This window comes from Dreissena polymorpha, chromosome 5 (assembly GCF_020536995.1).
Source record: "Dreissena polymorpha isolate Duluth1 chromosome 5, UMN_Dpol_1.0, whole genome shotgun sequence".
Lineage (NCBI taxonomy): Eukaryota > Metazoa > Mollusca > Bivalvia > Myida > Dreissenidae > Dreissena > Dreissena polymorpha.
The window spans coordinates 7,361,871-7,389,846 of record NC_068359.1 but is presented as its reverse complement, the minus strand read 5'-3'; the positions used below and the strand labels follow the sequence as shown (position 1 = coordinate 7,389,846).

Sequence of the window (27,976 nt, the reverse complement as noted above, 5' to 3'; positions counted from 1 at the left end):
ATATAATGGTACACATCAAATATTCAACCCCTGACCCTTGCAGTTTCAGAGAAGATTGTTAAATTATATTTAAGTTATTTACTATATAAGTGTATTTTAATCAAGTGACCCAGAAAGAGTTTTCCAGTTTTAACCCCAGCAGCATGATTTGAAAATGAGTTCACACAGCAAACATTAAACCCTCCACCCTTGCAGTTTCTTATATTTTTAGTTATTAACTAATTCTATATAAATCATGTGACCCCTTTGGCAAGGCCAGTTTTGACCCCAGGAGCACACGAAGTAGAGGACCTCTATACAAGTTACACACCAAACATTAGAGTCCTGACCCTTGCGTTTTCTGTGAAGATTTGTAAAGTTAAAACATGAAAATTCTATTTTGAGTTTGGTGACCTTTATGCAGCAGACTGTAACAATTTGATCCACTTTGTAAGAAGTCCTTCCAAGGACCATTAATGTGAACTTCTGTTAAAATTTGCCTGGTGGTTTAGAAGGGGATGTCGTTTGAATGAAAAATGTGCATGACTAACAACATACAATGCACAATCCATCACAGGTGACACACAAGGAACAAAAGGCCTCTCAAATGCTCACCCTGTGCATTGCAATGGAAGAAGTCTTGCATTTATAAACATACAATCAAAACACAGCTTTGGTATTCATAACATGTAGGAACCACAACGCCCGTCTGTAGATCTGCCGCGGAATCATATGGAATTCTACGGAAATCGTTAGATGGAATTCCGTGGAGTATTGGCACTAACTTTCCATCCGATTCCATGCAATCAATGGAAAAGTGAAAAAAAACAGAAGAGGGACTTCATATGGGATGGAATTCCATAAAATGCCGTGGAATTCCATAGAATTCCGTGGCATTCCATAGAATGCCGTGGAATTCCATAGAATGCCGTGGAATTCCATGGAACGCCGTGGAATTCCATGGAACGCCGTGGAATTCCATGGAACGCCGTGGAATTCCATGGAACGCCGTGGAATTCCATGGAACGCCGTGGAATTCCATGGAATGCCGTGGAATTCCATAGAATGCCGTGGAATTCCGTGGAAAGCTATGGAATAAAAAACTGGAATATATATAAAAAAAACATATTATAGATTAAAGGTATTTTATCGATTTTGAAAAACAAATGTGAATGTAACTAAAGGTTTCATTATAGAAGTTAAACAAGAACAAGATCTGGCATCAATCATTAACCACACACATGCAGTCACAGTACATATTCAAAAATGAGTGGTTTAACATTTTCATAAAGTACCAATTCTCTTAACCACAGGCATTCATGCACACATTCAAAAACACATCCATAAACATGCACGCATATACAGGTGAGAAAAGAAAAACATATAAAAGGCACAATATAAAACATAGAAGTAGAATTTTACATTTCTCTTATAACAAGTATACTTCCTTTCTCACATAATTATGCTCATAAACACACACAATTACATGCACACACACACATCACACACAACATATATTCTATTACATGTTTAACAGTTTGTGTTATGGATAAATATAACAAAAATAATAATATCTTTCACCCTGTGTTTTTGTACTTTACAAGTAACAATACAGTTATTAAAGAACAAGCAAATTCGTTGAATTGATATCCCCTGCAAATATGCTTCTGGACACAAAAGTGTTATATTTGACACAAAAAAAAGCATATTTTTTCAAGATAAAAAGGGCCATAACTTCGTTATTAACAGAATGTGTGCAATACCATTTGGCTTGCATCATCCTGTTATCCATATATATATATATATATATATATATATATATATATATATATATATATATATATATATATATATATATATATATATATATATATATATATACCCATACCAAGTTTCAATGAAATCCGCCAAAGCACTTGCAAGATATGGCTCTGGATGGACAGACGGAAAGACGGACGGAAAGACGGACGGAAGGAGAGATGGACAAGGCGAAAACAATATCCCTCCGCCTATGGCGGGGGATATCAAATGAAAAGGCGAACAAATAAGACAAGGATGTTTAGTAATTGTATGGGCATTGTTATATGAAAACTGTATATGAATATAAAGTCTCACTTAAAAAAATATTGATTGATGTTGATCCATTTTTGTGCGTGTGTTTCAATTTTTTTTAAACGGCAATTTCTTCTTCTGTCTGTATTCTTAACTTCAAATAATTCAAGAATATGTTAAATTTTGGAATACATTTCTTTATTTTCATATTGATTATGACTACTTTCATCACAATGATAATAAAATTGAGAACTTCACTGTGTAATTTAATTTCTGTATTTCCAAGGAAAGCATTTCAACTTTTTTTACTTCTGGATGGCTTAAGCAGGTCTCTTAGCACAAACTTAATGGTGTCCTTTGTGGTGGAGGGCCATTTTTCCTTGATGACTTCTACAAAAGAGAAATATATAAAACAAACAATTGAATGGTTAATAGTGCTGTGTTTTTCTTATGGTGTTGCATTAACCAAATACAGTAAGGAGACTTATTTAATACACTTTTAATTATATTGCATACAGGCTGTAGACAAGTTCAGGTCCAACAATTGTTAGGCCTGATCTTGGCAACAGCCTGTTTGTATTTAAAACAACATTTCTTTAAAAAATATTGTCAAATTGACATTTTGGCATGCAAAGTGTTAAAATACATCATCATTAATTATTCACCAACTTTCTGGGAGAGAAATAGGGCTGTTACGATTCACCGGTAAATTGGTATATCGCTATGCATGTTGTTAAAAAAATCGCACCGCGGTACGGCGTTGTTGCACCAGTTTTTTAAATCTAATTATTCTTATATGAATTAAGAGGATAAATACATAACATATTTCTATATAATAATCGTTTGAAGGTCTATCAAATTGATTAAGTTGTGTTGATCACCTTTTGTCAGGTTATAGTAAGAAAATGATTGTTCTTATTCATTACAGTCTCTAGTCATACCATGATACCAATGTTTTCAGATTATGAGAGTCTAATTAAGTTGTAAAACATGTAATTCTGCTGTTCTTTTTCACAGATCAACATTTTGTTAAATATTGCGATACAGTGTTGCCGCATCACGATATACCACGATACGCTCACGGCGTATCGTGACAGCCCTAGAGAGAAATATAAAAGCTTAGAAAAAATTGGTGTGAAAAAAGAGCAAAATGGCATAATTGTTATGTTACTGGATAAATCTGAAAAACTGGATAAACCTTTGTAAAAACAAAATGAACAACATAAGATATCTTTACCAAAAACAAGTTTGTGTACCTTCCAAAAAGATAATCTTCTTCTGGTCTTCTAGTGCTGGTCGCCTCGTTCCGTCCTTTGAAATGCCCCCTGAGAGGCTTCTCCCCCTTATCTCCTCCTCTGTAAAGATTTTTCGAAAGACCATCGCCGTTCCTTTCTTGAAGTCTTTGCATTCATCTAATAATTCCAAAATTTGGCTCTGAAATTGTATTGTAAATGCCATTTTTTATGTACCACAAGTATTGCAAGGAAATCTCTTCAATGTTAAGAGATGAGAAAAATGAGCAGTCGTGCAAAGGCTTGGGCAAGGGACCTATTTCCTTACAGAGAAAGTACTGTATGCTTATCAGTCTGAACAGATCATTTGCTATTAACTGTATTTAAATTTAGGCTAACTACACTTTCTGTCCAGAACAAGTCATACATTTTTACTTAAATAACACTCAAAGTAATTTTTTTTTAATACCTCAATAGTGATACACTCTTGTATACCATTAACTCATTCAGCAGTGGTGACGCCTAGAGTTGCCTTTTGCTAATAAAGTATACCCTGATTAGACAGCTGCTCAGGAGCTGTCTAGTCAAGATATACTTATTTTGCCTAAGAGTACCCAAAGAATAATTGATTTTCTTCGTGCCAAGATAAAAAATTAGGAAAATGGCAAAAGTCATGTTAGCATTTTTAGGTAATGTATATTAAGATGATGTCAAAGTTAAAAAACAAAACAAAAAACAAGGCTGAATGTGTTAAAACAGCCATCATGCTTACCTTCACATAACCATTGTAGCTCGGTTCTTTTTCAGAGATCTGAAAACAACAAAAACAACACATGTTTAGCCATTTTTTTTCTAATCATGGTCTTCTTTGTGTGTAAACATTTTCATAGTTGCCAGAACAAAACCAACCTGGCCCCCAGGTTTTTTTTCAGGCTTTTTCAACCTTTCTAACTTTTAGCCATGCTTAAATACCATTTGATAGGATTTGCCCTTAGTTATGATTTTAATTTAATAATGACAATTTCAGCATTTGTTTTATGTAAATGTAATTTAAAAAAACAAACATTTTTAATAGACTATGCATGAAAGTTGTGCAATTCAAGCATAACAAGCTTCAGAATTATCCTATTAATCACATTTGCGTACTTTGCTTGTGGCTGAAGTTTCTTCTTCTTTTCCAACTGATTGTTCGTCCTCTTGACTATCAGGCTTGGAGAATGCTGAAGTACAGCTAGATTCGAATTGGCTCAGCACTCCCCTCGGGCTAAATGTTGGAGCTGGGCTCCTCAATGCATGAATCTGAGTGCTGTGTAACTTCATTTGCTTGAGAAAAAAAAATACATCAAAGTTTGTAATGCTTTTATACCTATTTCAATTCAAGTGCAACACTTTTCATTACCAATGTAAAACCTAACTTTCCCACACTGCAAAATGTCTAATAGAACCAGTCAACAGTTGTTTTGCACTCCCAAAAAGGAAAATGGTTGCTCTTGGCTGATGCAAAGACAATTAGGCATGGAAAATATGTCTGTTTCTGGGAACTAAAAAATTTTGTAGGTAGGGTCAGTCTGCATGTTATTTTTATTGTTGTTGCTTTGAAAAGTTTTCAATACAAACTATATAACTGTCCAATATTTACTCTTAAAGGTGGATATCAGCTTTATACACTCATCGAACATATGAAAATGAACATGTCTATACAAAAATTATGTTTTTGATATTTTCCTACATTAAAAAAAAATCATGAAAAAAACACACTTGGGGTCAGGGTGTTTTGCTGGGTAGGGTTGGGTTCTCCGAAACAAACATATTTTTAGGCAATATTAGGTCTCGGTTGTATCAGCACACCACATTTGTGATTCAGTCATTTTGAGGCAGACGTTATTAATAATATTGTCTACCCATTGAGTAGTCACCTTTTGAAAATGAAGTCTATCCTGATCAGACAGCTACTGTACTGTGTAAGAGCTATTAAATTGAAGTATACTTAAATTTTCCTATGCATGTGCTTGTTTTCAAGTGTGCTAAAATCAATGTGCTAATATGGAATTGAGAGCAAACATTAAAAGAATACATTTTAGAAAGAAAAGAAGACCTTTAAATGCATAATTGACCCATACCTCTAACTCACTCCAAAGTATGCCTGCCTGGTATTCCAGATAGCCCACCCTTGACTGGAGGTCCTGGTTGTCTCCTTCTAGTCTCTCAACCCTTGACTGAAGGGCTTTGTTATCTGCTTCCAGTTGCTTTATAACTGTTTCGTGGTTTTGAGGCTTGGAGGAGCTTGATTTATTATTTTGTCTTGGCGATTTCCTTGGCGTCATTCCTGTTGAGTTTAACAACTTTAAACTGTCTCCCAGAAGCTGAGAAGATGACTGACTGCTGAAAGAAAGCACATAATATCGAGATGTTTTGGTTTAAGTTTTTTTCAACTGAAAATCAGGGATAAGCCTTTGTAAATCACATAATGCCTCCTCTTTTTATCTTTGATGTGACCTTAAATTTAACAATTAACCCATTCAGCCCTAGATGTTTTTAAAAGAACATGTTACCTGATGCGCAAAACCAATCAAGCTATTTTCACAAATTTTATCTTGACTCGAAGAAAATGTTTATTCTTAATGTACATATATGCAAATTAAGTCTACCCTAATTCTATTCAGTGTAGACTTTATTTGCAAAAGACGACTCGGGTTGTCTCATGGGCCGAATGCATTAAAGGTCATTATATTGGTATGGTTAGAAAGTCAAAAGAAATGTGTAATATTGTTCATATAATAAATCAACAGTTTAATGCAATGTTAGAGTTTAACATAGACAATCAGACAAGGCCATTGCTATAATGAGCCGGGATTGATGTACAAGGTCTTATATTTTCCACCATTAAAGATTTTAGTTGTCAATTTTACAGTTATAGTTTATAATGTATCATTTTCACTACAAGGGGTAGCTGGCCTTTCCATTGGGAAGAAATGTTACAATATATTTACCAAAAGGGGATTGGAGAAATCTGCATAATTTTAAGAAACTTTCTGATGGGAAGCGGCCTTTTAAATGAAATTTTCTGAGGGGAAGCAGCCATTAACAAAGAAAGAAAAATAAGCCCTGCATTATGATATAAAATTCAAGAAGGATAATTTATTGTTCTTATTGACACCTTCAGACAGGGGTTGCGAAATCAATTGTCCATGTTGCCCAGCTAGTCCCAAAGCTTGTATAGACAAGTGAAATAATACTGACATTTACTATATAACTATTGTACGGACAAGTGCACAGCATGACTTTGCATAAACAGACAGTTCATTAAAACTAGATTTTGCAACCCCTGCCCTACTTCAGCATAATTTTTTATTGTTTGCCCTACAACAGCTTACTTTTCAGATTGATCAATTTCAGTCTGTTCAATCTCCATTTGCACATGGAAGCTGGCCAATGCTCTGTCTTCAGCATCAGATTGGAGCACCTGGTTTGAACGAGAAGAAAATTAATCATATCTCACTGTTTTGAAATATGTCATTGACAAGATTCTTCAGTTTGTTTAGTTTTGGAAATCTGAAATGCACATGGTTTGTTTTACCCATAAAAAGAAGAGTTCCACTGCCCTTTATATTGTTACAGGCAAGGCAGTTTGGTGTATTATACATATAGCTTCAATGCACCATTCTTAATAACTTCAGGCAGTCAAATAATACATAGCATATTCAACTGTCTTATGATACTTTCTTAACCAGTAAGAAATTTCATTTAAAACCTTATTTACTTTTTTAATAAGGGCGATTTTCCTTTAGTTGAATAGCAGTTTTGAAAATCCTACTTTTTTTGCTGTCTTGATTTAATGCCTCTGGTAATCACACAGAAAAATATAAATGTTTATTACCTTTGGATTTCTCACTTCATAAGGGACTATCGAAAGTTTCCGTCGCACAGCCTTTGGTTTCACAACAGTTGGATTCTGAAATGTTATTTTAACGCTTCTATTGTTTTTCCGTTTTAAATAGATGTGTTTGTATGACACCACTTTGTCCTCCAAGCCACTTTAAAACATTATTTCAAATAATGAACTAAACATGTCACCACTCACAGTTAAGATCAACATATGCATGCCGTACATTAAGATGTACATGCCAAAAATGCAGATGTACTTAATCAAAAGTTAAGATCAACGTTAATTTTGCTAACTAACCAATCAACGAACAACAATCAGGCAGATACAACACGCTCTCCAGTATGACTAGGGGACATAAGTATTCTTTACACTATCTATTACAGGAATTGTTTGTCCGAAATTGAAAAAGCCTTATTCATTAAAGCAACTGTTAAAACACTGTGGTTAATCTTGAGCAAGTGCAAACTGAAAACAGCTTTTTCAAAACAATAGAGTTACATATGGGAAAAGTAAAGATTGATTCCAAAGCCTGAAATCAGGTGCAGGCCTTAAAAATTCAAGGCATACATTATGTTAATACTTTTGAATAAACATGAAAACTACCTTCACTTCCTTTGATCCATTGCCTGTTTGTTTCTGATTGTTTGCATCTGCTGCCTGCAACCACATTATGAAACATGTCTGTGAGATTTAAAGTGCCATTTAACATCAATATTCAGAGCATCAATATAATTTGTTGGAAGTTTTCCCTAATTCACTTAGCCCTGAAAATATTAAGACAATATTGATACCTCATGAATATCAATAAGCTAAATTGTCAAAATAATAATTGCTATTTGATTGATTTTTTTATTATAGCAGATACAAAATTGCATAATTTTGGGACTGACATAAGCAGAAAAAGGAAACCCTAATTAGCCAGCTCATATGGGAGTTGTCTAATCAGGTTTACTTTATTTTCAAAAGAAGGCCAAAGGGCCTTTATGAAAAATGAAAATTCAAACATACCATGATTAACAGGCATTAAAATGAGTCTATTGTACTATGTCAATGCTATCTACTGTGATAACCAACAGTCAAAGAAGAAAGCAGATTTGTGTATCTGATCTCTCCTAAAATTACTCTCTAATTATAATAGGGCATTTACTTGGCCAAGAGTTAGCAAAAATTGCTGCTTATCAACAAAACAGAACTAAAGGTTTACCTTTGATACTGTCTCCTCTAAATTGTCAGAGCTTGATGCTGTCTCCTCAGAGCTCATTTTTGGCAATCCATTTCCTTCCTGTAATCATATTCAGACCTATGAGAAATAGTATATATATGAATAGGTCATAATTATATAATAATAACAAGAGCACCGCATAACGGATGCCACGCTCTGCTTCTGATGCAGTTTTGAATAAATGTGACCTTGACCTTTGACCTAGTGACCCAAAAATAGGTGTGGTGTGTAGAACTCATCAAGGTGTAAGTGTAAGCAATTTGATTTTAGAGCCATCGTTCAAAACCTTAACAAAATGTTAAGGTTTTAGCACGATGCGAACGTTGGACAGCGAGCTGGCTTTGACAATTCCTCGGGTTTTCTCCAAAAACGCTGTGCTTATAATAATAATAATAATAGTAATATAAATAATAATGTACTATTTGGTCCTAATGGAACCCTGTTAATGAAGTTTGGTATTGCCATGTTATTAAGAGTTACTATTGTTGACTAGAGTATCTTCTTTCTTGACAAATATCAAATTATCAGATTCTTTATGTACTATTGTATGCAGAATTTGACATATACTCTATAGAGATAGACATTCCCAGGTTAGGAACGGGTCGGGTTTAAAAGTAGTTTGTGTGCCTTATTAGCCTGACTGGTCTAGTAAATATTTTCTAAGCAGTCCTCTTTTTAACCAATTTTGCCAGTGCTGATCTAGTTCTCATAAAGTTAATGCCAAACCCTGGAACAAGCCATACAAACATGTGGCACATAAGAATTCCTTTAAACCCAAAGTACCTCTTTCCACATATTTATTCCATTGTTAAATCAAACTGCATTATTTAACTTACATTTTTCATGACAAGAATCTCAGGTATAAAGCTGTCTATGAGGGTAGAAAACATCTGAGGCATGCTCAAGAGCTTCTCCAGATCTTTCTTCTCAGCTTTATCTAATAAAATTATACAGGAAAAATCAAGCTTAATGTAAACTGGTATTTGTTTTTGTAAATTTATAATAATACAAAATATAATAACAAATGTTTTTAATAATATAATAATGTTTGTTTGGCAGTTGCATTTAACATTAAATATCGATTTACCTCCGATCTTTCCGATAATGGCGGGTACAACACCAAATGACCCACATCTCGCCTTAACTACATCTCCTACTCTGTAATCGGTGTATTCCTTTCTAGGTTCAGTTACAGCGGAAATATTCATAACATTTCCTGTGATTGGATCGTCTTTGTACCAAATAAAAAGAGCATATATATTTGAAGACATCTTAAATTTTGTTTAAATGAGAAACAGCCTTCAAAACTTGAAAAGTCTGCCGAAATGCAGCCTGACACTACCTCCTTTAATTTGGTACTGAGGCAGCCAAGATGTGTGATCTATAAGAATAACTGTTAAAACTGTATACAATTTAATCACTAGTCATTGAGTTCAATAACCCATTTATGCCTAGCGTCTAGAAAAAAGGCCTTGGCAAATAGTGCAGACCAAGATGAGACGCTGCATGATGCAGCGTCTCATCAGGGTCTGCACTGTTTAATGCGTGCAGACCCAGATGAGACACTGCATGATGCAACGTCTCATCAGGGTCTGCACTGTTTAATGCGTGCAGACCCAGATGAGACGCTGCATGATGCAGCGTCTCATCAGGGTCTGCGCTGTTTGCTTAAAGAAATTTCTGTAAGAAATATTCTAAATATAGAAATAAATATACTAGACATCCCTAATTTTGGAAGTAAATTGATCCAATTGAGAAGAATGTTAGAGTCCACTAGGCTTGAATGGGTTAATAACACAACACTTTATTAATATTTTAGATTGTATTTTATTTTTATTTTAACACAAGTTTCATAATATCCAAAGTAAGCAGTTTTTACTTTTACACTTAATATTTAGTTGTTCACTTATTGCTGGTCTTAATACAACTGGCCCTAAAATCCCTAAAAACTGAGAATTTCTGAAGAATATGGTGTCTGTATTATTTCAAAGAGATATAGCAGTGACAATTTGTTGTCGGATTAAACTAAGGAGAGAGCCTTACTGTAAACATAACCCGCTATCTTGAACTAATTAATAAAGCCAATTAACTTAACACTATCATGTGGTCAGGTATAATGCTGGTGAATTACTCGGGAAGGGAAATAGCGACACTTGTGACTGCTTTTATGAAAAGCAATATTTCTAGACATTCATGGTGTCGTAGGAAGAACTGGTAAAGAAAATAAACTATGGATCATCCACACGAAGAGAGGTAAGCAAGTAGTGTTTTACTTTGTGTATTTCTTAATATAATCAATTGTGTTATGCTAATTTGAGCATTTCAGAAAGAATTATAATACTTTTTCTATTTCTTAATGTAATAAATTATGTTACGCTTATTTGTGAATTTCAGAAAGAAGTATAATACGTAGCCCTTTTTGTTAACTGATTTTAGCATAAGATTAGAACCTGCATACCTGAACGAAATGTTCAGCCTGGAATTGAGACGGAATTTAAGACAGTTGCGCCTGGAAAATTGTTGATTCCATCCATTATATATATTAAATACAGTGATTACAAGATAGAATAATTTCTACTTGGAAACATTAGGCGGAAATGGGATAGAATTTAGGGCGAAATATACACATGATGCGGAAAAGATTTCTGAGCAGTAACTAGACTGGGATGGAATTTATTTCTGGGCAGAAATAACAGGAGAATTTGCGAATGATTTTGAAGGAGGGGTATTACGAACTACTCCAGTATATACATAGCTCCTTAAGCTGCTGATGGATTGACGGACATTAAGTGGTCACAAAATCTAAAAAAAAACTTTGACAGTTGCATTTTGTTTTCATGTTGTTTTGTGATTTTTATTTATTTCCAGATACAATCAATCATAAAACAAACCTTTTTGCAGATGACACAACATACATACACAATTGATGGAACAATTAACTCATTCACTGCTTTAATAAACGCAATAAAAGACTTAAGTGAAATTATCTGGCTTAAAACTAAATACCCCAAAATCAACAGTAATGCGTGTTGGTTCACTGAAACATTCACTAATTAAATTTAAGGAATACAAAAACATTATCTGGACCTCTGAATGTGCTACAGTACACTCCACGCGTTTTCCCCAAAAAATGCGCTCACTCCGCGTTTTTTTCCTGCTAGCGAGTGTTTATGCGGAGTTTGAAAGCGAGGTAAAACGCGCCATTCCCGGGGCATGTAATTCTTTAGCCTAGTCGGTAAATGCAGACAATTTCTGTTCTTATCAGCGGCGGCTGCTTAACACCGCATTAGCAGTGTGCTACTGCCGAGCATGCCAAAAAATAAAAACATTGTCATTTAAAATTGTTAAAATACTGTGGCTTATAAAAATAAAGATAATTGTATAAACAATTCATATATGTTTTTATTCACAGGTACGTCGACAATATGAATGAATATACCTCATGTAAAGCGTTATGACTAATTAATATTTAATTCATAACACATATAACACCAAAATAAATGTTCCGTTTAATTTATAAATGAGAATAATTGTTTGTAATCCGAAACGCGCTTCCGATTTTTAATGTTAACACAACATTTACAAGTGCTTCCAATATACAGTCATCATGTATATTTCCCGACAAAAGAGCGGGAAAAATATGCTGCAATGTACAAGTTCAAGGTTTATTCGTGAAAAGCTTGGAAAGCGTGCGTGTATTGATTTTTTTATACAAACTTTGTAGTGCAGAGAACACTGAATTATGTTGATTTCGGTTAAAAGTTTCTTTGGTATTTTTTAACACAATTTCATCGCCAATAATTGTATATTTCCTCCAAAAATAATCTTTATTGTTATGGTATTTTAGTATAGTAATTATTGAAACAGTTATATTATGCAAACGCCGCGCTTCGCAAAATTTTCTTAATTAATCTCCCTTGGCGTTACTGCACGCGGCGTGTGGAGGGAAATTGGGGAAAACGCGTGGAGTGTACTGTAAAAGACTTAATTTCTATTTCACAAATGACAAAAATCTTGATATGGCAAAAAACATTCAATAAGATATAGACACCTTTTACTGCATTATGTCTTTAATATAATGTTAAATTACCGCAAAGATAACTGGCTTGAGCATTCATTTTAAATGTTATAGGTAAATCACCAGCCAAAACAGATAATACTGTAAAACAATATAACTATAATAAACACAGCATTATAAGAAAACAATACAAAGTAAATATAAGAACAAACCTGTGTTGAGTAGTTAAGAGCATTATAAAAAGTTCCATCATAACTCACTGAATCACTCTTTTCAGCCTTTTTTACACACTGAATGTTGACTTCCACATTTTACTTAATTATTTCAGAATGTTCTTCAAAGTAAGATTAATTCATCACATGATTAAAACTTCAAATTAAAAAAGTCCAATCATTGCTTTGAAACTGCATTTCAAATTTTCAAGCCAGTAACACTGTCTAGCTAACAACCGCTCTTTTTCAAATTTCTGACTCATACAGTGACACCAGTGGTTGTGGTATAGGCTGTAGGATATCCTATTACCCTTGAATTCTTTAAGATACAGCCACTTTATTTTACAACAATTATCAACTTGCATACAGGCTTCTTAATCAAATTAACTCAAAGACCTTCAGTAAGTCAAAGATAATTTAAATGCATAGTAGATTTACATGTACTTAAAATGTTGAAAGGTAAATTATCATAACAAAGTAATTAAATAATAAGGTGTTATAAAAATAAGCCTGAGCCAAAATATATATAAATTTCATCCAGAACAGTTTTTATCTAAGTTAATTATTTTCCTCCACATATTGAGGAGTCAACTTGCAGCTAAATTTGTGGATCAGTCCTATTTTTTCAGAGTCATTCCAGTCTTAAATTTGTGTCATTTTAAGCTTATTTCAGCCTTTTTTGCATGGGTTAACTATTGTATGAAATGAATATATATGTTGTTTTCCTTGAGTATGGCAAATGTTTCCTACAATAACCATTTAGAAACTGATATAAGAACTCTGTTTTAATTAGTGTGAGTGATGGCTCACACTAATGTGACAGAGCAAGTTTTGCAAATCAGTATGCACTTAACTATTGGCTGCTTTCAGGGAAAACGGGGCTTAATGCATGTCACATAAGATTAGCCTGTGCACACTGATTAGCCTGTGCAATGCACACAAGCTTATCAAGGACGACATTTCTGATTTTATAATGCTTTTTGTTTAAAGAGAGTCTCTGATACTGGGATGACATTTATGCATATGCATTAAGCCCTGTTTTCCCAAAATGAAGCTTAAATTATATTTTCCATTAATGATTTACAAAAAAAACACATTTCGACCTGTGTTTTAAGACACACTTTTTATACATTTAAATGGGTTGTGTTCATTTAAAACTTGCAATATAAAAAAGCTATAACATAATTTTTAACACTGAGTTTCATCTAAACTTATACAACAGCGAACACCTACAGTGCCTCAGCGCTTTTATTTAATTATTATCTTAAAAGTCCCATTTTGAAATTCTTAATCAATAGTTTTCAAAGTCCAACATTCTGCCCCAGAGAAATGTATAAGTATTTAATTCCGCCAGAGTCTTATTTGCGCCCGGAATTGCTAATGAGTTAGGCCTGGAAAAAATCAAAAGACATGGTCTTTTTGGGAAATCAATTTCTGCCTCTAGTCCGCCCGAAAACAATACTTTCTGTTCCCATTCCGCCTTATTTTTCGCCCCAAAGTTTTGTACGCGAATAAAGTATATTTTCGTTCGAAATAATTCTATAATTAAGAGTAACCAGTGTTTCAGATTGCTCCCACTTTCCTCAGGACACAGGTGTCCTAAATTGTCAATTCTTTTCTGGACATTTGTTCTAAATCTCTAAAAAAACTTTCGGACAGTTTTTTATGTAAAATTGATAGAAAACAGCTTAATACTTATTCAATAACATATCACTTCAAATAACACTTAAGTTTAGGGGTGTTTAAAAGGCTGTGGTTAAAGCAGTTTGGTGATGTTTTTCCCAATAATACATATTTTGGAGTATGGGGAAATGAAAGAATTGCACAACATTCATTTTTTACATGTAATATTTAAAGTGATAAAGTGAACATTTGTCAGTAGTTGCTAAGCTTCATAACATAATATTATAATGAACGAAAACAAAAACATGTCATAAAGTCACTGATGACGTTTGTTGCGATATCAGTTCATAATCAGAGCAATAGATTGACTGCTGTTAAAGCTTCTCCAGTCAACTAGCATACATGGGCATTCATTCCAAACAATAAAGGCTTAGATCAAAAGATGAAAGCAATCGTCATTTTGCCGACAATTTTGATACTTCTCTGCTCTGCAAACGCAGTAAATGCACAGCCTTGTAGGCAGAGTTAAGCGGTGAATTAACATCAATAGAAACCAATGAGAACACGCGCATTGTATAAACATATGCAGTAGTTTAACTAAGCGACAAAATGACGTCATTATGGTCATGTATTTACGCACACAAAAGTTTACACGCGCAACACATTCCCCAGCAGTAAATATGAATACGATTTACTCTAGTTTCGAATGAAATAATTAAACTTGCAAAATGTGCATGTGCACAAATCAATTGCCCCCTCATTAATTTGTTAGATTTCGCACTGTTCACTTCCACGAATATCCATCCCATATATCAGGTAATGTCGCTTGCAACTTGAAAGTTTTAACAGTGAAAAGAACAATCCCTCTAAAATCCCTTCAAAATTTAGTTTCCGAAAGCCAGATTAATGAAAACTATTTCTTAAGCGAGCGACCACCTGACATGAACGACTGTGTATGATAAAAGGCAAAGTATTCCGAACATTAATTCCGAAGCGTCTTTATGATTGCCAATCATGTCTATGTTTTTAAGGCACCTGTATTGTAGACAAAATAAACAAGATACTGCAAGATTTTATCGTCCAAAAGACTTATTGCTACAGAAATGTACCAGTCAAATTGTCTGTCCAACGGTTCATTTGTCGGCAAGATCGTCCGATTGAAATTAATTTATTCGGTCAATTTGAAGTTTTATCAGACAAAATCCTAAGGGCCGATCCAATCTGAAACACTGAGTAAAAAACGAATACACTTTGGGTTTTGTTAATACTGTATCTATTTTCATAATCTACAAAAAGTGATATTCTGACATAATGTTCACACTTTTAAGGGGTAATTGTCATCATTGTGTTTAAATAATGATAATTTTGTGTGTTAGCAAATATTAAACAAGGAAAACTCAAATTTAATTTGAAATCAATTTGCTTCAGGAAAACGACGTTTACCGTTTAGACGTAATCAGTACATTACGTCTTACTTCTAATTATTTGGACTAGTCATGTACAGTAAGGTTGTCAGTTCGGAATCATTAACGACATTATCATTGTATAAAAATGACAATTTAATTTACTTTTTTCTTTCCAGTGTAATAGAGGAAAATTCTGTCTTAGCCTGTAAACAGTCAGATAAAGAGTGGGCATGCCCGGCTCCACAATGCAGACGCATCTTAAGCAGAAAACAGACATTAAAATCACATCTATTGTCTGTGCACAACATCAGCTGTAAGTATGAAGTTAAAAATATGTTATATACACTTTATAGCATGATTCAAATGTACAGAAAACATTCACATTAAATCACTGCATCCCATCTGCAGCTGGGGTGGCAAAAGGAAATGTCCAAGTTGTCAGATATTCAGTATGTAACATCATCTGCTTATCTACAACCAAGTTTGTTAAAGTCATGACCCTCTTACCAGCAATTGCCCTGGTCCACAGGTTGCTTGCATGTGGCTATGATATAAATTAGTGAAAACATCTTTTTGATTGATAAATAATCATATTATAACGAACAATCATCTTTAAAAAAAAAAAAAATCACTATTAAATATACATGTTTACATAACAAGGTATGAAGAGATTGTGAAAATCGCTGCTCAATTGATGAAGTTATGGCTGTTCAAAGTGATGCTCCCCGTTTTCGGATGATTTTGAGTTGGATACTTTGTTATATTTATATTTGATAGTAATTTTTTTTGTCAGAAAAATAGATTTTTCTTTTTAATATGATTATTTATCAATCAAAATGATACTTTCACTAATTAATATCATAGCCACACGCTAACCACCTGTGCCCCGCCCTAGAGGCTTATAAATTTTACAATGATCTATATAACCTGCAATAAGAGTCTTTTAAAGCACAGTGGTTGTGACGTTTTTTGGTATCATTCGACAGGGAATTCCTGAAACTTAACAAAAATGACGCATATTTTGATATCAATTTCACGCTGGAGGATAAATATGATACATAAATTAATGAGTGGCAAGAACATCTTTCAAATAAGACATCTAAAGCTATAATTTATGTATACGATATGTATCAAACCATGCATTGACATAATCACTTTTATGAACAGTATGACACTTTATTATACACTTCTTTTCTTATTAGATGAGGTACCTGTCAAGCGATACAAACTGTATGACTACGATTCTTCAGTTCCTGTTCCAAGGCGTACACATTTCAGGTATTTTTTATACTCTATTTAAAACACCTCTTACTTGTTTTAGTTATGAAAAAACTACAGAAACAAAAAAAAGAACTTAATTTTATTAAATTCTATTTACATAGATTATAGCAACGGTAATAAAAGAAAAACAGAAAACCGCAGACTTGGCTTTATAAAGTCAATAGCTCAGCCCTAAACTATGCCCAAAATCCAGAAGGGTTAGGCATTGTTTTTCACTGAGCTCTCAAATTCTGTTCGTAAGAAGCTCTGAAAAGTTTAACACTTACTCATGTGCTCTTGCAGATTCAAAACAAGACAGGTAGTTTCATCTCACCTGAGCTTTTCTGGGTGTGAACTATTGCAAACACTATCCATCTTAAAAATGCCTGTCTGTCAGTTATCTGTTCACCTTTACACCAACTTCTCTTCAGGAACCATATGCTTGATCTGAATAGAACTTGCACAGACTTCCTAATCCATATATATGGGTAAAAATATAGCAACAAAAAATTGTTGCTAAAAAAAATGTAAATTGAATAGCACCATTGTTGGGGCTTTTTTCCCTCTCTGTCACTAGCCTGTCAAATGCCACTTCCCCTGAGAGAAAAGCCCCTCAGATAATCTCTGTACACAAAGTCCTTAAAGACATGCAGAATTTGCTTAAACTTTGACTTTACCATACATATTTTATTCCTCATTTGGCTAAAATACAGTGAAATTTCTTTCCTCGAAGTAAAAGGTCAGGCCCCTGCCCCTCATGGAAAAAAAGGGTCAATTCTTTTATGCCCCCGGTAGTATGGCATATAGCAGTTGAACTGTCCCTCAGTCAGTCCGTCCGTCGGAAAACTTTATTGGCCATAACTTTTGTAATATCGAAGATAGCAACTTGATATTTGGCATTTATGTATATCTCATGGAGCTGCACATTTTCAGTGGTGAAAATTCAAGGTCATCCTTAAAGGTCAAAGGTCAAAAAAACAAATCCAAGGGAAGTAACAAGCTTTAAATGGAAATAATTTCTATTTATCATTTGGCGGGTACAGATGATTTTTACAAGGAGAGTAATATTTTTATGCCCCCGAAAGAGGGCATATAGTATACCCCTAAAGAAGGGCATTATCACATATTGATCTCACTGTCCGTCTGTCTATCCGTCAGTCCGTCACACTTTGCGCTTAGGTTGGAAAAACTCTCATAACTTCTATGTCGCTTCAGATGTAATATTCATATTTGTTATGCATGTGTATATGGACAAGGCCTTTTGATATGCACACAAATTTTGACCCCCTTGACCTTGAACTAAGGCTCCGCGTTTAGGTTTTGAAAAATGCGTTTAGGCTTTAAAAATTGCTCATAACTTCTATCAAAGCGTTTATCAGGGGCATTTGTCATCAGAGTGCTTATGGAGACAGCTCTTGTTTCATAAGACATGATCCTTAAACTTGAACAATGATAATGTTGTTATTTGTTAACTCTTACCTCCTTAAGCCTTGGTGATGCTGTTATTTGTCTTAAGCAAATAAGTATAGCTAGATCAGTTGGTCTAAAGCAGCATTCTGATCAAAGTATACATTTCTTGCTATACACATCACCAGAGGAAAATTTCTTTTTTCAATACAAAGACAATGAACATTCCATGTCTTTCCATATTTTGGCTAATATAATATGTTCATGGGGTTATATTATTTTTAATTGAATGTTCAGGGCTAATTGAGTTAAAACTTTTTAAACCTCTTTTTGGAGGGGGTGCAAGGGATGAGTTTCATGAATTGTAAATTAACTTCCAGCATTCTTATCTTTCAGACAAAAGAAACTCAATGTTAAAAAGGAGAGCCATGAGCAGGAATGTCAAGAGCATTGTGAGATTGAAGCCTCTACATTGGAAAGTAGTGCAACTGCAGCCAGTAATGAAATGGGACCCTCTGAAGAAACAAGTAGTGATATGGACCTTTCGAGTGATGCTTCCAGTGATCAATCTGATATATCATCTTCAGAGAGTTCTGAAAGTTCAGACTCAGAAACAGAGAGTGCAAAAAGTGAAGCAAATGAACAAGCATCACAGGCGACAAAGTCTGCCCCATTATATGTTGTACAATCATCATCTGGTGAAATGTATTCATCAGACCTCTCAAAATATGATCATACCTTGGCAGTAGCTGCATTTATTTCACGTCACAATTTATCAGATACAGCTACAGAGCACTTAATAAAGTTAATTAACCTTCACATACCAAATAACAGCTTGCTAGAAAAAAATTCTTCAAAATTGAAAGAAAAATTAGGATTTGATGCAGACTACATGAAGTACTATTTCTTTTGCAATGTCTGTAAGAGTGTGTTTGAGGATAATGATGACCAGTGCTCAACCCCAAACTGCAATGGTATAAAATTATCTAAAAGAACACAGACCTATTTCAGTAGTGGCAATGTAGAAATACAGTTAAAGGAGATCCTCAACAGAAAAGGTATTCTGGACTCTATTCAAGAAGTTTATGATAGGGAAATGCCATTAACAATTAATGATGTAACTGATGGATCAGAATACAAGAAACTGTGTGAAGATGGAGGCTTTCTGAGCAATAGGAACAACATCAGCTTAACAATGTTTACAGATGGCATACCACTCTTTAAAAGTTCAGGTGTTTCCTTGTGGCCAGTATATCTCCTGATTAATGAAATTCCCAGGCATGAAAGATTTCGAAAAAAGAATATGGTCCTTTGGGGTATGTGGCAAGGGTTAGGGAAGCCAAACATGACATTGTTCTTGAAACCTCTTGTTTCTGAACTCAATCACCTGTATTCAAACGGTTTCCAAATGAATGTCGGAACAGAAGAGATAAATTGCAAGGCTCAGTTGATAGTTGGAACAATGGACTTGCAAGCTAGAGCTGCAGTTTTGCATATGACACAGCACAATGGCGAATATGCTTGTGTCTATTGCATGCATCCAGGAAAAGTTGTCAAAAGCGGCAAAGGTCATTGTCGTTCTTTCCCTTACACAAAAGAGCCTCTGTTGTACAGAACAGCTGAAAGAATTCAAGCAGATGGAAAAAAAGCACAAAAAGACAGGAAAAAAGTAAATGGTTTCACTGGAGAAAGTGTCCTGAACTACCTTCCAAACTTCTCTCTAGATAACAACATTGTTATTGACTACATGCATGGCTCACTTCTAGGGATATCAAAAAAGTTTCTTTCTCTCTGGTTTGATACCAAGAATGTGGATAAACCATACTACATTGGTGGTAAAATTAAGGAAGTTGACAAGATGATGAAGATGGTGACACCTCCCTATGTTATAAAGAGACTACCGAGAAAGCTGTCTAACACACTGCAACACTGGAAAGCATCTGAACTCCGTTCCTGGTTGCTTTTCTACTCCCTTCCAGTCCTGAATGGGATACTTCCAGAAACCTACCTCAAACACTTTAGCCTCATTGTGGAAGCCATTTACATTTTACTAGGTGAAGGAATCACAAATGAAGATATTGAAAGAGCAGATCACCTGTTGAATGTCTTCGTGAAAACTGTAGATGCACTATATGACAGCAGTGTTCTTGGGCTGAACATTCACAATCTGCTGCACCTGTGTGATTGTGTGCGAAAATGGGGACCTTTGTGGGCTTGGTCCTGTTTTTCCTTTGAGTCATTCAATGGAGAGATCAAGAAAACCATCCATGGAACAGGCAGCGTCTGCAAACAAGTGTTTTGGGCTCTTCAATCTCAAAAAAGAGTGGAGAACATTTCTACTTTGCCAGTGTCAGACAAAGTCAAGACATTTGTAGAGGACTTGCACCATGGAAAGTCTGTAACAGACAATGCCCTGTCTGCTGTCCAGTGCTCTGTTAACAAAGCATCAGCATTGCCAGATAACTTTCAGTTCCCAGATAAAGTAAAGTTGAAACTTCACAACATTGTCAAAAGTGATAGCCCATCCATGTTCTTGAGGACCAATAAAATATTCCGTGGTGGATTGTCTGTGTACAGTAAACTTTGCTCAAAAGTCAGAAAAAGAAATTCATATACCTGGGCAGTTACATCTACAGCAGATGACTTAGAAGATGGAAGCATTCTCGAAATAGAGTATTTTCTTGTACATAAGCGTACCATGCAAGTATTCGCAGTAGGGAAAAAACTGAAAACAGTCGGTGGTGTTTTACCTGGAAATGCTCCTCACATTCAAAGAGTACAGTACTCAAGGTATGTTAATAAGCTGCATCCAACTACTGTTCTAGTGTAAACATGCTCTTATATGAATAAAGACCTATAATGTTGCAGTTTGATATATGGAGGAATTTACTGGTTTCAGATCTAAATCTGACACTCTTAGAACTAAATCTTACCTAGTGATCTCTTTCACTGATATTCAAAACCAAAAACAGAGAGGCTAAGAGATTTAGTTTGATCATTAGGGTGTTGCTTAAATGTTTGTTTCTGTGTATTCCCTCCATCCTATTACCTTATGTAATCTAGCTTGAATTGCTTTCAAATTTTAAAACTGCCATTTATAAAAATACATCTTTAACTCAAAGAGGAGTTTTAAAACTGATTTCTCTGACATTAAAATTTGAGCTTAGCCCAGAAAATTGTGAGAAAATCGTATACCTTATAATCTTAATTAGCTATAAAATGTACACCTCATAATATTAATTAGCTAAAATGTAAAAAATAATAATGCAGTTTTCACATTATTTTGTCATGAAACGAAGAAAAAGTGTTTATTCTTTGGGATACACATAGGCAAATTAAGTAAACCCTGATTAGACAGCTCTTGAGGAGCTGTCTAATCAGGGTGGACTTAATTTGCGAATAAAAACTGAAGGCATCACCAGAGCTTTATGAGTTAATATAGGAAAAAAACATGTTTATATTATCTGATGTTTATGTGTTTCTTCTTTGCTTCCAGCAATGAAGTCACTTTAATGCCAGTATCAACTCTACAAGATGTGATCATCAGCTTTGAGTTAAACGGACTAAAATATGCATCAAGATTTCCAAACTCAGTGGAAAGCGACTGATTGAACACCCCGTATCTGAGAATGACATAAATATTCAGTTGACTTTTTGTGAAAATCTTTGGTCTCAATGCATCAGATATATTTTTTCGATTCCTCCTTAACTCATTTTGCCAAGAATATTCAATTGCATGGATACTTTTATTACTGTGTAGCTAAAATTACAAAATAAATGGGTCAATGTACATTAATTACAGGGCGGAATAAGTTAAGGAATAGCCCGCCCTTACTATCTAAAATAACTAATAATATTAATTGCATATTCTTTTTAATACAAAATATGTAGTGCAAATAAATTCATACATGTATTAAACTACAAATACATTTCAGAAAACCAGCAAAAATTTTCTAAGTTATTTTCCGTTGATTTCCATCCAAGAAAATGTATAAGTTATTTTCCATAACGATTTCCGTTGAAAAAAATGGCTAAGTCCAACTTTCCATGGTGTTTTCCATACATTCCGTGGAAATGCATGGAATTTTAGTCGAGATTCCGTGGAATTCCGTGGAATTCCATAACAACTTCAGATGGAAAATTGGCAAGTGGATGGAATTCCATCAAATTCCGTGGATTTCCATCGATTTCCGTAGAATTCCATAATATTTTCTACGGAATTCCATAGAATTCCATAGAAAAGTGCTAATGACTATGGCAGATCTACAGACGGGCTGGTAGTAATTTAAGAATTTCACAAAACCTTATCTGGAGCTCTGATATAATGAAAACACATTTGCCCCCGGTATTAAAATTAATAATTTGTATTTATTTTCATATTTTCCCAATTTTTAAGGTTTCTCGCGCAATTTTTATAAGCCAGTTTAAAAAAAAGGGCCGTATTATAGTTTCACCTTGGCGGTGGGCGGGAGGCGTCCACAGCATTGTCCGCTCTCTAATTCAAAGAGTTTTCATCCGATCTTCACCAAACTTGGTAAGAAGTTTTATTTAGACAATATCTAGATCAAGTTCGAATATGGGTAATGCCGGGTCAAAAACTAGGTCACAGGGTCACTAAAATGGTGCTTTTCAAGCATTTAGCATGGTGTCCGCTCTCTAATTGAAGTAGTTTTTATCCGATCTTCACCAAACTTGGTCAGAAGTTGTATCTGGGCAATATCTTTGTCAAGTTCGAATATGGGTCATGCCGGATCAAAAACTAGGTCACAGGGTCACTTTCAAGCATTTAGCATGTTGTCCGCTCTGTAATAGAAGTAGTTTTTATCCGATAATCACGATACTTGGTCAGAAGTTGTATCTAGACAATATCTAGGTCAAGTACGAATATGGGTCATGCAGGTCAAAAACTAGGTCACAGGGTCACTTAGTGCATTTCAAGCTTTTAGCATTGTGTCCGCTCTCTAATTGAAGTAGTTTTCATCCAATCTTCACCAAATTTGGTCAGAAGTTGTGTTTAGACAATATCTAGGTCAAGTTCAAATATGGGTCATGCCGGGTCAAAAACTAGATCACGAGGTCACTTAGTGCATTTCAAGCTTTTAGCATTGTGTCCGCTCTCTTATTGAAGTAGTTTTCATCTGATCTTCACCAAATTTGGTCAGAAGTTGTGTCTAGATGATATGTAGGTCAAGTTCAAATATGGGTCATGGTAAAGTTATCAAGTTGTCAAAAACCTTCAAACTGGGGTATCTTGTGACAGTTTGGCACTCTTGTTTCCAATCCAAACGCCACAGACTAAAATCACTGCTACTACTACTACTTCTACCACTACTACTACCACTATGACTACTGCTACTGCTACTACTACTACATTTGTACTACTACTACTACTACTACTACTACTACTTCTACTATTACTACTACTGCATCTACTACTACTACTACTACTACTACTACTACTACTACTACTACTACTACTACTACTACTACTACTACTTCTACTACTACTACTACTACTACTACTACTACTACTACTACTTCTACTACTACTACTATTCCTACTCCTACTACTACTACTACTGCTACTGCTACTGCTACTGCTACTGCTGCTACTACTACTACTGCTACTGCTGCTGCTGCTGCTACTACTACTACTACTACTACTGCTTCTGATTCTGCTTCTGCTACTACTACTACTTCAACTACTACTACTACTACTGCTGCTGCTGCTGCTACTACTGCTACTGTTACTATTACTACTACTACTACAACTACTGCATCTACTACTGCTGCTGCTACTGCTGTTATTTCTACTACTACTACTTCTTCTACTACTACTACTGCTACTGCTGCTGCTGCTACTACTACTGCTACTACTGCTACTGCTGCTACTTCTACTTCTGCTGCTGCTACTAACTACTAAATAGTCATTATTTATACAAATGAGTGCATTTAAACTCTCGCTTAAAGCAAAGCGTGTGAAAGAACATCATGGCCATGCCAGTATTGGGGAAATGATTTGACTGCATGTATATGGTGACATTCATCCTTGTATCAGAATGAAGCAAATGCAGTTGTGTTTAGTCATTCATTCCACTCTTTCAATGCAGTGTTGAATTTAGATCCAATTACTTATAATGTCAGGACGGCTGTTTAATTTAATTTTTATCAGGAACAAAAGGCAGTCATGTGTATGGTGTCAAATTGGGGCTGTTGACAATAGAGGAAATTTCATCAACTAAGTGTTTATAATTATTTAAGGACATTATTAGAACATCTAGCTGAAATGCATGCTATAAATACACAGGTTTTAACTTCACTTTTTATTCCCCCCTTGGAAGAAGAGGGGGTATATTGTTTTGCACATGTCGGTCCGTCGGTCGGTCGGTCCGTCCACCAGATGGTTTCCGGATGATAACTCAAGAACGCTAAGGCCTAGGATCATGAAACTTCATAGGTACATTGATATTGACTGGCAGATGACCCCTATTGATTTTTAGGTCACTTTAAAGTTAAAGGTCAAGGTCATAGTGACTCAAAATAGTAAAATGGTTTCCGGATGATTACGCAAGAAGGCTTAGGCCTAAGGATCATGAAACTTCAAAGGTACATTGATCATGACTGGCAGATGACCCCTATTGATTTTCAGGTCACTAGGTCAAAGGTCAAGGACACAGTGTCTCGAAACAGTAAAATGGTTTCAGGATGATAACTCAAGAATGCTTACGCCTAGGATCATGAAACTTCATAGGTACATTGATAATGACTGGCAGATGACCCCTAATGATTTTCAGGTCACTAGGTCAAAGGTCAAGGTCACAGTGACTTGAAATAGTAAAATGGTTTCCGGATGATAACTCAAGAACGCTAAGGCCTAGGATCATGAAACTTCATAGGTACATTGATATTGACTGGCAGATGACCCTTATTGATTTTTAGGTCACTTTAAAGTTAAAGGTCAAGGTCATAGTGACTCAAAATAGTAAAATGGTTTCCGGATGATTACGCATGAAGGCTTAGGCCTAAGGATCATGAAACTTCAAAGGTACATTGATCATGACTGGCAGATGACCCCTATTGATTTTCAGGTCACTAGGTCAAAGGTCAAGGACACAGTGTCTCGAAACAGTAAAATGGTTTCAGGATGATAACTCAAGAATGCTTACGCCTAGGATCATGAAACTTCATAGGTACATTGATAATGACTGGCAGATGACCCCTAATGATTTTCAGGTCACTAGGTCAAAGGTCAAGGTCACAGTGACTTGAAATAGTAAAATGGTTTCCGGATGATAACTCAAGAATGCTTACGCCTAGGATCATGAAACTTCATAGGTACATTGATCATGACTGGCAGATGACCTCTATTAATTTTCAGGTCACTAGGTCAAAGGTCAATGTCACAGTGACTTGAAACAGTAAAATGGTTTCCTGATGATAACTAAAAAATAATTAGGTCTAGGATCATGAAACTTCATAGGTACATTGACTGATCATGACTGGCAGGTATATTATTCACACAATGGCTGCCACAACAACTGACAGCCCATATGGGGGCATGCATGTTTTACAAACAGCCCTTGTTAGTATAACTGAAGCTATACCTATACTAGCACGCAGGCTGTCAAATGATTCCTATATTCCTATTTTCTCCCATATTTTGGTTCCAAGTCCTGTATTTTAAAACAAATTCTATATTATTGATATTTAAAGTTAATATCTTGACAAAGAATATTGAAATATCAATGAGTGCTTTCATACTGCTTTTAAGTGGTTCATTTTACAGGTAAAAGGATCACTGTGTCTTGCACAGCATCACAATCTGTCACATACAATACACTTCTTTAACATCTGTAGGGTCAACATGCAAGCTGTACAACAGAACACAGGTCTTTATAAGTCTTACTTTGATAGGGATTATGTTCTCTATGATGTTGGTGGGCTAAACAGAAGCCTTCTGTCTTGAAGGGGATTGGAGTCGGTGCCAAAAATATTTTTGGGCTACTTGTATAAGTCCTGTATACTATAAGTCATGAAAATTGTATAGTGCAAACCATTGCTTTATAGCATGAAATTGAAATATTATTGTTCATGTTTTTCACACAGAACTTAACCTGCAGTAAAAAATGTTTACATGTATCAAATACAAAATATGATGTTGTTACCCTCCTGTATATAAGGCTGATAAACAACGCGTTTTGATTGGATTTAATATAGTGATGCAATTCAAGACAAATGTAAAGCCTGAATGTGTATGCAACTTTAGCTATACATGGGACGTTTAAAACAGCTTCTGTAAAAAAAATACAACAGATAATTTGTATTTTACAGGTTAAAAAAAGCTCACAGGTTTGATTTCATGGAGGTCACATTATAGTGTGCATGAAACAAAGATGTTAATGTGATGATCTTTGCATGAAAAGAATAGGTGCATTGATTGCCAAGCCATATAACAATGCAAAGAACTTTAAGATTTTTACTTTATTTGTAGTGCATAGTAACTGATTGTAGTAATATTTATTGGAAACACAATTGTTTTATTAAAATGAAAAAAACAACAAAAAAACCCCAGAAACTTCTGTTGTGCTATTGACATTATTAGATAGCTCAGTCATAATTGATTTGACTTTTTGCTGCTGTAAACTACATCCTTGTGGACTAATTCCAACTGAGCGTGCTATAAGCAGCAATAAAAGACATTGTCATGGGTGGAATGTGCGCTGTAAGCTGCTGCATCAAACTGTATCATTTTGGAAGATTAGCTTTTGGGGCATATTGTACAAGAGTATGTTAACCAAATACCTTAAAGAAGCAAACAACCAGATCAAACTGGATCTATTAATTTCCAGATGGTTATGGAAAATTTCGAAATGTGGATGAAAACAAAATAGGATCCACTGTAGATTCAGGATATATTGGACTTTGCAATATACAAAATGCAATAAAGTGGATCTGCAGTAGCTCAATCTATTCTTAATAGTGGATATTCCTTTCAAGGTGGAATTTTAGGAATCATTATTCCCTACTTTCACTTTAAGACAATGGGCTTTTTTTCATAAAAAAAAAGAAACTTATAGCTTGTTCAAACTATTACTAGGGCGAAAATTGATAGCCTCGGACTTCAAACTATATGTTTTTGTTGGAGACTGTGTCTGAAAGAGCATTGTGATGATAATGAGGTGAATGATCACATTAATGGACAGCCTGAGGTTGCCAGCAGAGTCAGTTTCTTTCTCAATTGGGTTAGTAAAAAATGATCTGGAAAGCCAGGGAAAATTATATTTTTAACATGTTTATATGACAGTCTTCAAGCATTATATTTACTAGTAACTTAAAAAGTATTTCAAAAGTTTAAATTTGTAATGCTGTTCAGTGCATTTAAATATTAAATATCTTCTACTTGAGGTGATTATAAGAATTATTGTTTCTATTAACTTTGTTATGTTCTTTAAATTGCCTTAATTATATATTCTTATCTCAAGGCTACATGTATATCTTTGAAAGCCAGTTTGCATGCTGACAGAGTCACAAAGGTGCAAAATGCATGTACCAAGCTTGCCTGTACCGTGGCACTTAGTAAAGCTGACGTCACCGCTCCAAAAGAAATAGGAAAACAGAACTGGCGTTTTCCGCTCCAAAAAAAAAAGACGGGAAAACACAAGTTCTGTTTTCCCCGAGT

The 27,976-nt window shown here is 34.9% G+C and overlaps 2 protein-coding genes across 5 annotated transcripts; one reads left to right on the top strand and one right to left on the bottom strand.

The window, feature by feature from the left end:
* Positions 1-1,107: 1,107 nt before the first annotated feature.
* On the bottom strand, positions 1,108-16,171 carry LOC127831687 (uncharacterized). 4 transcript variants are annotated; one of them, XM_052356712.1, is made up of 11 exons: positions 9,459-16,171; positions 9,208-9,308; positions 8,354-8,431; positions 7,753-7,806; positions 7,141-7,215; positions 6,638-6,726; positions 5,384-5,645; positions 4,410-4,586; positions 4,036-4,074; positions 3,288-3,465; positions 1,108-2,421 (listed from the first exon to the last, which is right to left on the bottom strand). In XM_052356712.1, exons 1-11 carry the CDS (start codon positions 9,640-9,642, stop codon positions 2,327-2,329), a joined length of 1,332 nt encoding a protein of 443 aa, XP_052212672.1. In that variant the 5' UTR covers positions 9,643-16,171; the 3' UTR covers positions 1,108-2,326. The 4 variants fall into 4 exon arrangements, with proteins under 4 accessions (XP_052212672.1, XP_052212671.1, XP_052212669.1 ...); XM_052356711.1 differs by having other exon boundaries at positions 9,208-9,602; positions 12,602-16,170; XM_052356709.1 differs by having other exon boundaries at positions 9,208-16,170.
* LOC127831685 (uncharacterized) lies at positions 15,621-22,632 on the top strand. Its single transcript, XM_052356706.1, has 4 exons — positions 15,621-15,943; positions 16,833-16,908; positions 18,694-21,087; positions 21,794-22,632. Exons 1-4 carry the CDS (start codon positions 15,721-15,723, stop codon positions 21,903-21,905), a joined length of 2,805 nt encoding a protein of 934 aa, XP_052212666.1. The 5' UTR covers positions 15,621-15,720; the 3' UTR covers positions 21,906-22,632.
* Positions 22,633-27,976: the final 5,344 nt, after the last annotated feature.